The 14,539-nt window shown below is 57.0% G+C and overlaps 1 protein-coding gene and 1 long non-coding RNA gene across 3 annotated transcripts; both read left to right on the top strand.

Moving 5' to 3' along the window:
- The first annotated feature begins 276 nt into the window (after positions 1 to 276).
- On the top strand, positions 277 to 5,671 carry LOC150061048 (uncharacterized). The gene is made up of 3 exons (XR_016536185.1): positions 277 to 729; positions 4,637 to 4,738; positions 4,971 to 5,671. It is a non-coding gene; the product is annotated as an uncharacterized LOC150061048 (long non-coding RNA).
- Positions 5,672 to 10,510: 4,839 nt separating this feature from the next.
- Gdf7 (growth differentiation factor 7) lies at positions 10,511 to 14,149 on the top strand. Of its 2 annotated transcripts, none has more exons than XM_090336207.1 (2): positions 10,511 to 10,901; positions 13,176 to 14,149. In XM_090336207.1, exons 1-2 carry the CDS (start codon positions 10,511 to 10,513, stop codon positions 14,147 to 14,149), a joined length of 1,365 nt encoding a protein of 454 aa, XP_090192333.1. The 2 variants fall into 2 exon arrangements, with proteins under 2 accessions (XP_090192333.1, XP_090192334.1); XM_090336208.1 differs by having other exon boundaries at positions 10,511 to 10,902; positions 13,207 to 14,149.
- Positions 14,150 to 14,539: the final 390 nt, after the last annotated feature.

The following is a 14,539-nucleotide window of genomic DNA, read 5'->3' as shown; positions in this document are numbered from 1 at the left end:
GACGCGGCCCCGCCCCTCCACGGCCCCGCCCCGCCTCGGCCCCGTCCCTCCGCGGCCCCGCCCCGCCACGGCCCCGCCCCGCCGCGGCCTCGGGCCCCGCCGCGGCCCCGCCCCGCCGCGATCCCCGCCGGCCTGGCGCGCCCCCTGGCGGCCGCGGCCCGGAATGTCGGCGCCGCGGAGGCCTGGGCTCCCGCTAGGTGGGAGGGGGGGAGGGAGATGGCGTTGGGGATGGGAGGGAGGAGGGAGGGAGAAAGGGAGGGGAGGCCTCCTTCCCCCCTCCCCCAGCCAACTACAAACTCGGTTCGTCCGGGACAGGGCACACGGTCAAGGTCACGCTGGTGACTTCTGAGGCTCTCGCCGCCCTTCTTCCTCCCTCCCGCCCTCAGCCAACAGCAGTCTAGGCTAGGCTCGGCCTCAGCTCCCGTCCAGATGCGCGGGGCTGCGGCCTCCTGCGCCCCTTCCCTGCCCCTCCCGGGCCCCGCGGCGCTCCCCAGCCTCTCCCCCCCCGCACTGCCCCTCAGGGCTGCAGTCTGCACCCAGGTGGGACCAGGGCCGTGGAGGCCGCGGGATGGCACAGGCTGGATCACAGGAGACCTCCTCTCCCCAGTGAGGCGCGGGGAGACCCGCGAGGAGACCTGCGAGGACCAGGAAGAGAACGGCCGTCAAACCACAAGACTGGCCTCAGGACCAGGAGCTGCAGAACTCAGGCCATCCTGGAATCCACGACGGGTGATCTCAGCCACTGCTAACCCACCGCCCTGCCCTCAACGTCGTTATTACCTTTTCTTAATGCTGAAACCCCACAGTGAAACATGAGAAATGGCTTTTCCCAATGCATCTCTCCCCCCCTCCCCCCCCCTCTCTCTGCCAGTCCTAAGGCTTGAACTCTGGGCCTGGTCCTTGTCCCTTAGCCTCTTTGTGCTCTAGCACTCTACTAGTTGAACCACTTCTGCCTTTTCCTGAGTGGTTTATTAGATGAAGAGTGTCACAGACTTTCCTGCCCAGGTTGATTTTGAACTTCGATCCTCAAATCTCAACCTCCTGAATAAACTAGGTTTACACGTGTGAGCCACCAGGGCCCAAGGTGTCCCCTTTGAATACTGCTCTGGTCATATGCCTTGCGGCCCGCCTGGGACCTGTCTGTTGTCTAGATGAGCAATCATGACAAGCTCTGCCTACTACTGGAGAATGGGGAGAGATCAGGTAAGACTTTGGAAAGAAGCGAGGTTTCGATAAAGACTGGGTGAATTAGAGCAGTCAGTGCCTAGTGCAAAGCCCCTAGGGAAACTCAGGAGGGGCCTGGCCAGTGGACCTGAGAGAACAGGAAAGACAGACGGAGGAGAGGGGGGATTAATTGAGCATGTAGTTTGGCTCCTGAGCATGGCCGTGTGTGGGGGGGGTGGGGCTTCTCTGAGGGAGGAGGGGCACCATTTTGATGGGAGGAGGACAAGTGGTGTTTGAGATCCTGGAATGTGGATGACATTGGGTCTGTGGCCAGGGCTGCTCAGGGAGGCATCGTGGGTGGATAGGAGCTGTGGAAGCAGGGGTGAGGCTGAGTCCCTCTGGCAGCCCATGGAGATGAGCTGGGAAGGTCTTGGGAGACAGAGCTGGAGACAAGGCAGGGGACTGCTCCCAGTGCTGGCCTCACCTTGGCCTGGGGTTGCCAGGTGTGTCCCCCAGAGGCCTCAGGACACCTGGTGCCTGTCAAAAGGACAACCAACTTCCCGTGAAAGTGATAGCAATCCCATTTTCTGCCTCTGTGGGTCCCACGTGCCCTTGTGTGGCTCCGGTGCATAATTGTACACAATGCATGGAATGTGGGATCTAAATCTGATATTTTCTGCTTCCTGCCTGACTCGGGGAGCCCCTTCCATGGCTGAACCTGCGGTAACACAAACCACATTGCAAAAGATTTTCCTTCTTCCTTCTCCATGGACCTGGCTTCCCTTGGTCAGTGGGGGGCGCTAGCCGCTGGGGCCTGCCGTCAGTTAAGAGACATCCAGAGCCCACAGGGCAAACTGAAGTCCAGTTGCTCCCCAGCACTGATGGTTCCCTGTGTCTAGTGGAGTGATTGTTCTGGGGACCCGCTGGTTTGCCTCTGCTCCTAAATGAGACGCTTTAGAGTTCCAGGAGTTTGAGTGTGTCCCTGGGGAGGAGGGACAAACAAGCCACCTTGCTTGTCTCGCAGAGCCAACAGCCATGGACACAGCTCTGGGTCAGTTTTGTGCCAGGCTCTGGGTCAGTTTTGTGCCAGGCTGGGGCCTGTGGAAGTGGATGCAGGGTGGTTCCGTGCAGCTCACACATGCTGCAGGACAGTGGGAGATTTCAACACCAGGCCCAGGGATGAGAGATACACTATGGAGATAAAGGCACACAAGTTACAGGTGGCTATTGAGAGTGTACAAGGAATTCATCCAGGAGGAGATGGTGCCAGAACCAAGTCATGAAAAATAGGTATCATTTTGAGTGTTGGTTTTCTCACAGAAGAAATGAGTGTAACAGAAGCCTTTAATTTGTCACATTGCTGTGAGCTGATATCAAAAGTGACCAGAACAACATGAAATATGTGGTAGACACAGTGGATCGGCTACTCAAAAGACACTTATAGGCCTCACCTGGTAGCACGTGTCTGGAATCCTAGCTACTTAGAAGGTGCAAGAAGGAGAATTGAGGTTCAAGGCCAGTCTGGAAAAAGTTCACTAAAAACAACCCGAAAAGTAAAAAGCCTCGGAGCAGGGCTCAAATGATAGAACAGGTCAAAGCCTTGAGTTCAAATATCAGTACTGGATTGTACCTGAAATCTTAATTATTTGAGAGGCATTGAGATTGAGACTTGAGGCCACCATAGGGAATGTCAACATTAGACAAAGAACCAGCCAGATATAGTAGCTCATCTCTATAACCCCAGCTTTGTAGGAGGCAGAGGACGGAGCATCAAAGTTCAAGGTGAGCCCTTGACAAAAAAAGTATTGAAACTCCACCCAAAATAACAACAAAAGGGAAAAGCACTGAGGTATGCCCTAGTGACTGTGAAGCCTAGCACTCACCAAGAAAAAGGAGGTCTTTTTTGTTTTTATTGTCGGGATAATGTATAGAGGGAGTACAGTTACATTTGAAGAAATTCATTTTCTAACTCAAGCTAGGAAGCATTTATATATTGCCTCCAACTATGTTTATCGTGGTGTTATTCTTGTCAATCATTTCATTCACTAGACCTTAATTTTAGCTTATATCATAAGGGCTATTTTTTTCTCTCCATAAATATTTAATAAGATAGCAAGAAATGGCACATGTCTATAATCTCAGCACTTGGGAGGCAGAGACAGCATGATCCTGAATCCAAGGGCAGTCTAAACAACATCATGAGACCCTGTCTCCAAGCACAAAACACAAGCCATTCATGGGTAATTCTTCTAGGACAATCCAACCTTTCCTTTCACTGTGTCTGTTACTGTCAATATATGTTTGAAATACTTGTACCAGTCATTACTGCTTTCTGCATTCTGTCCTGTCTTGTCAGTTCTGTTTGAAATATTATGCAGGGAGAATTTGTATCCTTTGATAGCTGCTTATGAAGATACCCGAGAGTATGTGAGTATGTAATGTATTATCTCTCTGTCTCTGTCTCTGTCGCTCTGTGTCTGTCTGTCTGTCTCTCTCTCTCTCTGACACACACACACACACACACACACACACACACAGTCAAAGCTGAAAGGGGAGAAAGCGTGTGGACACACCCTTGGGCATGTGAAAGTACCCTGGTGTGGACATGGAGAAGCTGTCATCCTCACCCTCTCCGCTGCCCACCATGAACTTGGGATTGTCTATTTTGCCTATTTCCACGGTGAACATACAAAATTTACCTCAGTGCCGCCAGGAAACTGCCGTCTACAATCAGGACAGGTAGTTTGCATTTATTGTACTAAATCCCATTTGGGTTGTTTTCAGTTGTTCCTAAAATACTTTGAGTTGAATAAGATCCTTAAACATTTATCTTGAGCAAGGATATCTCTAAATTCAGTTCCTACAAGGGTGAGTGTCAGAGGGGAGAATCTTCTTCTTTAAAATATTGATACTTTGACCCTGTTGATTGGCTCCTGGAAGATCTCTGGCCAAAACATTTGCTCCTGCCCAGAGTGCATGGCAGTGGCCCCTAGGCACATTGGCTCCCCAGCCATGGATTTTACCTTCTCAGTTTTACTGAGCTGAGAGGTCAGTCTGCAATCTGCAGACATTTCTGGACTTTGAATCTCTTGTCCAGGCCCTTTGCAAACTTCCAGCTTTGCATCACTGGCCATCAGATAAAAGCCAGGAATCAGATTCTAAGCCAGGAATGAAGTCTTGAGGACCACTCTCCTGTAATGTTCAGGGGTAGATGGGCTACCTAGGACCAAGTCCCATCCTCTGCAGGGCAACCCCAGTGAGTGCCTCTGCAGACACTTGTGCTGCTTTGACTAGAAGGTCCGGGCCAGCTACCCATGCAGGTGATCCCCAGTCAGTCCCACGGTGCTCGGCTCCCAGCTCTGATGTTAGAACTAGGGTCGTCCTGGTCCCAGTGGGCTGCATGATCTCATCTATGCCTGGGACCACATTTCCTAATTCTTCCAAACCTGACCTGGAGCCCCTATTTTCCCAGGCCAAAGAGTCCCCCTCATCATTGTGGGCCCAGAAAACACAGTCCAAGGCTGGAGGAGTGACAACCCCAAACTGCTGCACAAACTACACATTTACTCTAAAGGTATTTATCATTTATTGATTAATCATTTATTATGGTGCTGAGGTTTGCACTTGCTTGCTGGGGCATTAAAACTTGAGCCATGCCCCCAGCCTTAGTTTTTGCTGGAAATGAGTCTGGAGGACTTTTCTACCCAGGCTGGCTTTGAACCTTGATCCTTCAGATCTCAGTAGCTAATATTATAGGTGTGAGCCACTGGCATCTGACTATTTTTTTTAAGCCTATGTTTTCACAGAGATCTCCAAGAAAATAACTCCAGAACGTTCCAGCTATTGCTGATGATGGGCAAGTCTGTAGAAAGGAAAGACAGCACGGTCACCATCATACGAAGGCAGATGGGAAGACTGGATTAACCTAGACAGTAGAAGCTGCCATTAAGTTGACCAGCCTCTGGGATAAGGACTTGTGTCTACTTCAATTCACCTACTTTGGAACAACCCTGCTATGTAGGCATCCTCAACCCCATCTAAAGAAGAGATAGAATGAGAGTTTAATATTTTTTGAGACAACTATGTAACCCCAAACATGCAGTTCCCTTGCTCTTCTTCTTGAGCGCCGGGATTACAGCTGTGGCAGCACACCTCGCATTTCTTCAGTCTTCTCTTAAATCTCAGAAAAGCAGCTATACCATGATGCTGTTACAAGCTGCAACCAGAAGATGGCAGTGTCTGCTAGCTCGCCACCAATTGTCCCAAACCTGAGCACTCTAAGATGCCCTTGGGGAAAGCCTCTGGGAAAGAAGCTACCTTTCTGTCCCTTCTCTGTTGCCTCCCCTCCCCCATCCAGTGGCCTAGGGCATAGGGCAGGCCACACCCAGCGTCCAGGCCAAGGCTACACAGACCCCAGTGTGGATGCCAGAGCTGTTGCTGGGGTAACCTGGACAGCTGTCACTATGGCTTGAGCAAGAGAAATTTCTTAAGCCAAGCCCAGACCTTTCTTGGGGGAGAGTGTTAGAGCTCCTTTTTGGGTATCCTTATGGAAGCCAGCCTCACTAGAGGCTGAGAGGGGTGGAAGATGCCTCATTAGCTGCTGTTACCAAATCCCCTGCCTTTTCCCTTTGTGAGATCTACCCCAGGACCCTGATTCCTCCCCCTAACCCTCCCTCTAGCTCCGACTTAGAGTAACCAGAGCCCTTGGTCCAGAGGACACCCATTGGATCTGTCCTGTCACTGGATCTGTCCTGTTACTGGATCTATCCTGTCATTGGATCTATCCTCATGCTCTCTCCACCTGTCATTGGAGGCTTCTGTGGACATGTGAGGGTCAGCTTCATGGGACAACTGAAGGTCTAAAGTCAAGAAAGGAGAGGGGATGGAGGTTTGGTTTGAGTCTTGATGGGCAAGTAAGTCTACAGAGGAGAAAGACAGCCAGGAAGTCCCAGATGAGCGTCTAGGGGTGAGATGCTGAGCTATAGGGTCTTTCCCCTTACGGGAGACCTGAGCTTCTCATGGGGACATTGTGACTTGGGAAACAGGTCACCTTTGAGGGTTCTTTTACCATTACACATGGAGGATAGTATCTGGGTGTGGCACAAACCCTGGGCAAGGCAGAGCAGGTGAGCGCTGAGTCTGATTGAAGTTCTAGTATCTGAAGGCCACAGGAATGTGGCTGTCATTGGCATGATCCAAGTCAAACTTCCCAAGTGGCACAATTCCAGAGATGGTGTAAATTCCCCTGGGTGAAGGTGGCCTTGAGCAATGTGGCTCTGATAGGTGCAGAATAAAGATTCATCTGACACCTCATCCCCACTCAGCTTCTAGAAGGGAAGGTGAGCTAGGATAGCACTTCTCTTGTCTGCAGGCAATGACAACAGTCTGGGGAACAATTCATCATGATTCAGGCAGTGCACGGAAAGCTGGTCTAATTAACTCACAAAAGTTCTTTCAGACATTAGGTCCCCTGGCAGAAGCAGAGCCATGGTGTTTAGAGACAGCCAATCAGGGGAAGTGTCTGGGGATGGGAACTCTCCTCTCCTCACTCCGGTTAAGAACCGGTACCCATTTCCCACCAGCCAGGCTGCTTTCCCTTCCTGTCTATGTTGGAGCCAATTTCACCTGCAGTCTAGTGGCCTGGAGGTTTGGTGGTCATCAGATGGATGAAGAGCAAAATGAGGCCTTCCATCCGTTTTCTTCCCATATTCCCTGAACTCTGCTCCCCCCATCTGCTCTTGCACCTGTTCAGCAGCTTTCCTGCAATGCTGGGGTAACACCTACAGGGACTCCCATCCACAGAGAGCACCCGGATGCAGGGCATAGCTGCGAGGTGTGCCACTAGGCATGCTCTCTGCTGCCAGCCAGTGACCCAAACCTTTCTAAGAGGAAGCCCCAAGCAGGCTTGGGCTGGGCTGGGGTTGTGGAATCCCAGGAGGGCTGGAGACTTAAGGCAAGGGATAGGTGGATGAGGATTTCCTGTCCTCACCTTTCTCTCTCCTCAGTGAACACACCGGCTTTGGTGAGGACAATGATCACTCACAGCGTGAGATGGTCCCGGACAGGGCATCTGGGCAGCCAGATCCTGCCATTGGCTCCACAGACTTTTCTGTGGCAGGTGTTGTGAGTTCCCAACTGACAGAAGTGGCAGGAAGGGGTCCTCAGAGGAACCTTCCCCAGTGTCTGAGAGTTTCTGCTTCTGTTAAGAATCTTCCAGAGTGCCTCTCCTCCGGGGTTGGGAGAGGGGACTGGTGAACCAAAGTCCTCACAGCCCCAGCCCTTGGAGGCAGTGGAGGACAAGGGTTGAGGAGAGTCAACGGGCCATTCTGGGCTTTATATTTCCCAAGTGACACTGCACAAGCTATTGAATTTCCATGAGTCAATTTTCTTCCTATAAAATGGGAATGACCGTATTTATGTCACAGGAAAGGAAGGGCTGTGATAAGTGGCATGGATATGTGAGGTAGGGCACAGATGTGGCATGTCTAGTATTGGGGGACAAGAAGGAGCTAGGCATGGCTCAAACCCCCCCACACCTCCCGTCCCCTCTAGGTTCTGCCGCTTGTGTGCTCTCTGCTGACTCTGGGTTACCAGCGTATGACTTGGAACCACGTGGCTATATGTTACACATCTGTTTATTGTCGCGTCTAGAGTGACTGTCCTGAGGCACCCTCAAGTCCACAACATAGGGACATGCACTTGGAGCAGGGTGCTCTGATTCATGCCTGTAACCAGAGCGACTCAGGACGCTGAGGTCTGAGGATCATGGTTCAAAGCCAGCCTGGCCAGAGAAAGCCAAGTGACATCTCAGATTAATCAGCAAAAAGCTGGACGTGGAGTACCAGGCGGTACTCAAGCAGTAAAGTACCAGGCTTACATGAAGAGGCTAAACCCACGGGAGACGCCTTGCGTTCAAAAGCTCTAGCAGTAACATGAGGACATGCCCAAACATACCTACCACCCACAATCACACGCACACACACACACACACACATACACACACACACACACACACACACACACACACACACACTCTACTTGAGCCAGGCACCAGTGGCTGAAGCCTATAATCCTAGCTACTTAGGGTAAAAACCTTTGGTAGACTCAATTTTCAAAATTACCAGCAAAAAGCCAAGGTAGTGGTAAGGCTCAAGTGGTAGAGCACTAGCCAAGAAAGCTCAAGGCCCTGAGTTCACACCCTAAGACTGCATTTAAAAAAAAGTACTTAGGACAGGAAGTAATGAAGGGATGCATGCATGATTGCTCTCAGAGCAGAACAAGAAACACTGGTGGGGAAAGTAAAGTCTGCACCACCTGCTTTCCTTGGCTTTGGTCCCCTCAGCACTCAGAACACCCAGCAGGTGCGGGGAATGTCTCCTAAGCATCCTCTGTGCAGCACGTAACCCCTGCCACATACAAAGTTCCAGAAGAAAACTAGATAGATGAGGCAATTCAGTCTCTGTGTTTGGATCACATGGAGCGAAGGAAGTGTGCCACTCATCCCTACTCCTGAGCCCAAGGTGGCTGCAGGGCAGGGTTGTCATATAGTCAATGAATGCTTTGTCGCTCACCATGCCAGGACCTATTTTCTCCTTTGGGGAAACTGAAATCCAGAGGAGGCCAAGGGACTTGACCAGGGTGATCTGTAGCCATTGCTCAAAGACCTCGCCTCAGATTCCCTAGGCATTGGCACAAAACCGAAGGGAGCTGATTTTGGAGACCCCCGCCCAAGACCCTGCTGGAAGGCTCCCAGGAAGAAACCTGAGCCGGACAGTAGGACCTTAAGCATTGGGCCTAAGGATGGGTGAGTCGGGGGAGGGCTTCCAGTAAGCACCTGTCAGTTGTGGGGAGGCCATTTTGTTCTGGACCCAAGAAAGGGAAACCTTGGATCACGGTCTTTTCATCCATTCTCCAACCCCAGTCCCAGAGGAAGAAAGAAGAGGGCTAAGGTGGCCTGGATGGTCCAGGAAAGTACTGCAAGCCCAGACTCTCCCACGCTAGCCTTTCTCCTTCTTCCACTGGATTGGCCACGGAGTCTGCAAGAAAAGGAGCCTTCCCTTGTAAACGTCCCCAGGTAGAGAAAAGTTTAAAACTCCAGGCACAGTGGGTGATGACTGAAGAGTTAGAGGGACAAAACCAGAGTGCAAGGCAACTCGGTGGTCCTAGCCCTCCGTCGGTTCTGGAGGTCCTAGGCTGGGCCCCAGTGCCTTTGGACGTGCCCTCTCAAGATGTCCATGACAAACACGATGCACACTCTGCTCCGTCTAGATTTTGAGTTATGGAGCAAGTGCAATAAAGTTGGAAGGAACAGGACTTCCCTTGCGCACCCCTGGGTCAGTCCATCCAGGTGCTCCGACCACCTAAGACCCATTCGTCCATCCCCCGTCCACGAATTTCCCGTGGGTGGGTCCCCTCTCCCGGATCGGCTGCCGCCAGCTAGAGCCTGGATCACCACGAGGTCCCCTCCATTCACCCCTGGCCACGTGCTACAATCGCGGGGATGGGAATGAGGAGCCCTGGGGCGCCACCTGGGGCCCTCCGGTCGCTTTCGTGCCTACCGGTTGTGGGTGGGTTGCAGTTAGAAGAAACGTGGCCGCCAGTCCCTCTGGAGGTCCCAGCTTTAGACGCACTCCGTCGAGGTGACCCGTCACCCACGAACTCCGCGGCTCCTGTGTGGGCGCAAGTCTCTCCTTTCTGAGATCCGCCCATCCCCGTCCATCTGTCCTCTCTTCTTCCCCTACAGATGGCGGGGTGGGGAGCCACCGGTCGGATCCTGTCCGTGGGTCAGGAACGCGCCTCGATGACTGCCGCGCGCGCCCCTGTGGCCTCTCTATGCGTTCGGAACACGGGGTCCCGGCGTGAGCGGTGGGAACGGGGTCCCCCGCTCCTCGGGGACCGGGATCGGAACGGGGTGGGGCGGTGTCACTGCAGAGGAGCGGGGACCGAGCTGGGCGGGTGCGCGCAGCGTCGGTGCAGGGAGCGGACGGGGGCGCGGACCGGGCGGGGCCTGGGGGTCCGGCGGCCTTGGGGTGGGGCGGGGCGCCGGGCTGCGGCGGGAGCCTGGGGCGGGTGACACTCGCTCGGCCCGGGTGGGGGGCGCGGCGGGGGGGGGCTCCCGCCCGGGACTCCACCCCGGGCCGGGGTGGGGGGCGCAGCGCTGCCGGCCGAGCGTTCGGCAGGGGGCGCTGGTCCGGGCGCTGGCGGGGGTGGGGTGGGGGAGGCGGGGGGCCGCGGCTGGCCGCGCACACTTCCCCCATTATTAAACACTATGTTCAAAAGGCGCCGGGGGACTTCCCGGAGCCACGGAGCCCCAGTCGCCCGCCCGGCCGGCCGGCCCTCGGAGCTCATGGACCTGAGCGCCGCCGCCGCGCTGTGTCTCTGGCTGCTGACCGCCTGCCGCCCCCGCGACGGGCTGGAAGCTGCCGCGGTGCTGCGGACGGCGGGGGCTGGGCCGGCCCGGAGCCCGGGGGGCGGCGGCGGCGGCGGCGGCGGCGGCGGCGGCGGGCGCACCCTCGCCCCGGCGGGCATCCCCGCGGTCCAGGCCGCCGCGGCTCCCGGGGTCCGCGCGGGGCGCCGCGCCCCTGGCTCTGCCTTCAGGAACGGCTCGGTGGTACCACACCACTTCATGATGTCGCTCTACCGGAGCCTGGCCGCGAACGCTCCGGCTGGGGTAGCCGCCACCTCGGGCCGGGGCCGTGCGGACACGATCACCGGCTTCACAGACCAGGCGGCCCAAGGTACGTTACGCCTCTTCTGCGCCCACCCATCCCGTCCGACCCTGGGCTGCGATTGCCCAGGATCCACGCTCCCGCTCCATTCCGCTCGGGGCCTCGGCCCCACCAGTCTAGCCTCAGGTGTTAAGAGAGAGAATTCACCTCCAACGCCAACACCCCGGGGCGCCATGCGCCGGGACTGCGGCGGTCGGTGGCCTCCGCTCGCCGCTCAGGGCCTCCGGGCCCCAGAGGGCCGAGCCGCTGCTTTCTCCGGCTGGCAGGTCCGCGCGAGGAGGCGGGCTGAGTACCAGATCTGCTTCTTGGGGAAGGGTCTGCAGGGGCCTCGGGGCCCAGAAGAAAGGAGCGAGGGCTCTGGAGTTTCTGCCAAGACGGAGCCGGCAGTGGTAGCGGTGGGCTGTGGCCACCCCGGGGGATGCACAGGTTGGAGAGAGCCAGAGAGCACAGGTGGGAGAGAGACCCAGTGGTCCTGGACTTGGGCTGTGTGGGGAGGGGAGGCCTCCCTGGAGTCTGTGCAGACATGCCTGCGGCCCGGAGCACCCCACCTTACCCCGGGGGGGCTCCGCAAAGGTAGGACGTGGGTAAGGCCATGTGGTGGTTCCGTGTGTCATCTGGATTTTATAATCTCCATTGAAGTCATTAGAACAGACAGATAGAGAAAATTTAACTAATTTCAGGCGGAAATGCAAGTAATTTTGGCTTTAATTCTGTCCAGCATGGAAAGTTCAGAGAGGAAAATTAAAAAAGAAAGAAAGGAAGAAAAAAAGAATCGGGGCTGGAAAGTAAAGGCTGCTGGTCTGAGGCGTGGGGTCTGCATACAGACTGCCAGTCTGTATACCGTGGATCCCAGACTGGGGTGAGCGGGGAGAGGCCACTGCGAGGTGAGCAAACCACCCCTGCAACGCCCCTGTGTGCAGACTCCTTTATGCAGGGGACATGGGGAACCCAGGCGAAAACGGCTCTAGGAGTCTGTTAGAATGACCAAGTGTTCTCTCAAGTCCTGCTATGACTCCTGCCCTGGAGGCTGGGATACACATAGCTAGGCCAGGCCTGGTGTTCAGGGCCTGAGAAGGCTGCCCACAAACCTATCCTAGGAACAGGAAGCTCGGGGCTGCGCCAGATCCTACACCAGCAGCAACACCTTTCTGAGGGTTAGCCATCTTCCCCCCTGTCAGAGACGCAGCGAAGCCCTTTCCCGAGGGAAGTTCTGCTCGTCTCACCAGGCCTGAGAGGCCGCCAGTCCTTGTTTCTTCCCCGGGTAAGCGTCAGGGCCCGCGAGCAGGGCGCGAGCAGGGGGAGCTGGAGGGCGTCGGGGACGCGTTCAGAGAGAACAACCCCCAGACAGACGTCAGGGCCTGGAGTCCGCGGCTGGTGAGCGAGTCTCTGATGAAGGGTAAGGGGGGAGCTTGCAGTCTCTTCCGAGTTTGGGGCAAAACGAAACCATATGACCCCCTTCAAAGGGAGCTCCTTATCTACTGCGTGGTGGAATTTAAACTCCCCCCCCCACGATCCCCTAAAGAAAAAATAGAAGTGCTCATGATCAGAAATAAAATCCCAAGACTGAGATTGGTCGCAGCAGAGCGAACGGGCTCCGAAGGCTCCAGCTCTGGTGGAAGTGAGACTTCCCGCGGGCCCCACGCCGCGCAAAGCTGCGGCCGCCTCCACTCTTCCGCCTCCTTCCGGTCCTTCCCAGGCCAGGGGTGCGCTCAGAGGGGCCAGGCTGAGATCTGGTCAAAGGATGCTCGTCTTTCGGCCTTTCCGACGACTGGCAGGGCCCAGTCTGCACGGGCGGGGGGGGGGGGTGTCCAGGCTGAGTGGAAGAAGAGGAAAGCGTTTGCAGGGGATGAGGAATGTCGGCCCTCGAGGTGGCTCAGCAGGCAGGAGCGGGTTACTCAGTCGCGGGGTCCTCAGGGAGGGGCGCACAACTTCAGAGGCGCCCACTTCGACTACAGGTCACCCCAGCCTTAAGCCTGACATCCACCCGATCTTGTTCACCGAAAACGCAGGCCTGTGGAAGAGGCAACCGAGCCGACTCTGTCTGGGAGGCGCTCCCAGCCCCGTGGCTCGGCGATCCCAGGGGGTCTGTGGCCGCTCCGGGGCTAGGATGGCCACACCTTGGTTGCGCCCCTAGGAGATGGAGGGAGATGCTGGCGTCCCCAAGGCCTCACCGGGCTTCCGGGCCTGCTGGAGCCTAGCGCTGTTAGGGGGCACGGAGGCGGGGAGTGCACACTTCGCGCTCACTCTCCCTTTTCTACCCGTGTCTCTACTCCTCCCCGGCAGACGGGTCGACGGCGGCGGCGGCGGAGAACGACCAGAGTTTCCTGTTTGACCTCTCCAGCCTTCCCGACGGCGACGAGGTGGTAGGTGCCGAGTTGCGCGTCCTGCGCCGCGAGTCTCCGGAGCCCGGCTCGGCCAGGGCGACTCCCCAGCCGCTGCTGCTGCTGTCCACATGCCCGGGGGCCGCCCGCCCGCCGCGCCTGCTGCGCTCGCAGGCCGCGGAGCCCCTGGACGGCGCGCGCTGGGAGGTGTTCGACGTGGCGGACGCCGTGCGGAGCCACCGTCAGGAACCGCGTGCCAACCGCTCGTTCTGCCTCTCGCTGCGCGCGGTGCTGGGCCCGGAGAAGACCCCGCGGTCCCTGCGGAGGCTGGGCTTCGGCTGGCGGGGCGGAGGCGACGCGCTGGCGGAGGAGCGCGCGCTGCTGGTCGTCTCCTCCCGCACGCTCAGGAAGGAGAGTCTGTTCCGGGAGATCCGCGCCCAGGCCCGCGCGCTGCGGGCGACTCTCGCCGCCGAACCGCCGCCCGACCCGGGACCCGGCGGCCCCGGATCTCCCAAGTCATTCATTGGAGGCCGCCGACGGCGGCGGACGGCTCTGGCCGGGACTCGACCGGCCCCAGGCAGCGGTGGCGGAGCAGGCCGGGGCCACGGGCGCAGGGGCCGGAGCCGCTGCAGCCGAAAGCCGCTGCACGTGGATTTCAAGGAGCTGGGCTGGGACGACTGGATCATCGCACCGCTGGACTACGAGGCGTACCACTGCGAGGGCGTCTGCGATTTCCCGCTGCGTTCGCATCTGGAGCCCACGAACCACGCCATCATACAGACCTTGCTCAACTCCATGGCACCCGACGCCGCGCCCGCGTCCTGCTGCGTGCCCGCGCGCCTCAGCCCCATCAGCATCCTCTACATCGACGCCGCCAACAACGTGGTCTACAAGCAGTACGAGGACATGGTGGTGGAGGCCTGCGGCTGCAGGTAGCGGCCTGGGGAGGCGGAGGGCCGAAGCCGGAGGGGAGCAGCTCCGGCCGGGGCGAGGGCTCGGAGCCCGGGGGCTGTCACCCAGCGTTGGCCCCGTGCCTGCAGGGGGAGCACTACTCACACTCACACCCGTTCACTCACGCACACAGTCACCCGTGTGGTGAACAGCAGCATCCGAAAGCCGGGGGGGGGGGGGAGCGGGGGCGGGGGCGGCCATCCCGGGGGTAGTTCTAGACAGATGTGTGTGTGTGTGTGTGTGTGTGTGTGAAGGATGGTCCTGTTGAGATTGGCGTGTGATCAGGGGCACCAGTAAGTGGCACTCACTCGAGTTCGTTTTCTTTCTTTCACCCCCCCCCTTTTTTGTTGTTATTTTTTTGCCTTCTGGCTGGCT

This window comes from Megascapheus bottae, chromosome 7 (genome assembly GCF_031878675.1).
Source record: "Megascapheus bottae isolate mThoBot1 chromosome 7, mThoBot2.hap1, whole genome shotgun sequence".
Taxonomy (NCBI): Eukaryota; Metazoa; Chordata; class Mammalia; order Rodentia; family Geomyidae; genus Megascapheus; species Megascapheus bottae.
Note: the sequence above shows the minus strand (reverse complement) of the source record. Positions and strands in the feature narration are given on the sequence as shown.

Excerpts from the sequence above, each read along its gene's own strand:
- Gdf7 (XM_090336207.1), top strand. The coding sequence starts at position 10,511 with ATGGACCTGAGCGCCGCCGCCGCGCTGTGTCTCTGGCTGCTGACCGCC. Across the intron at positions 10,902-13,175 it reads CACAGACCAGGCGGCCCAAG|ACGGGTCGACGGCGGCGGCG; the intron begins GTACGTTACGCC and ends CCTCCCCGGCAG.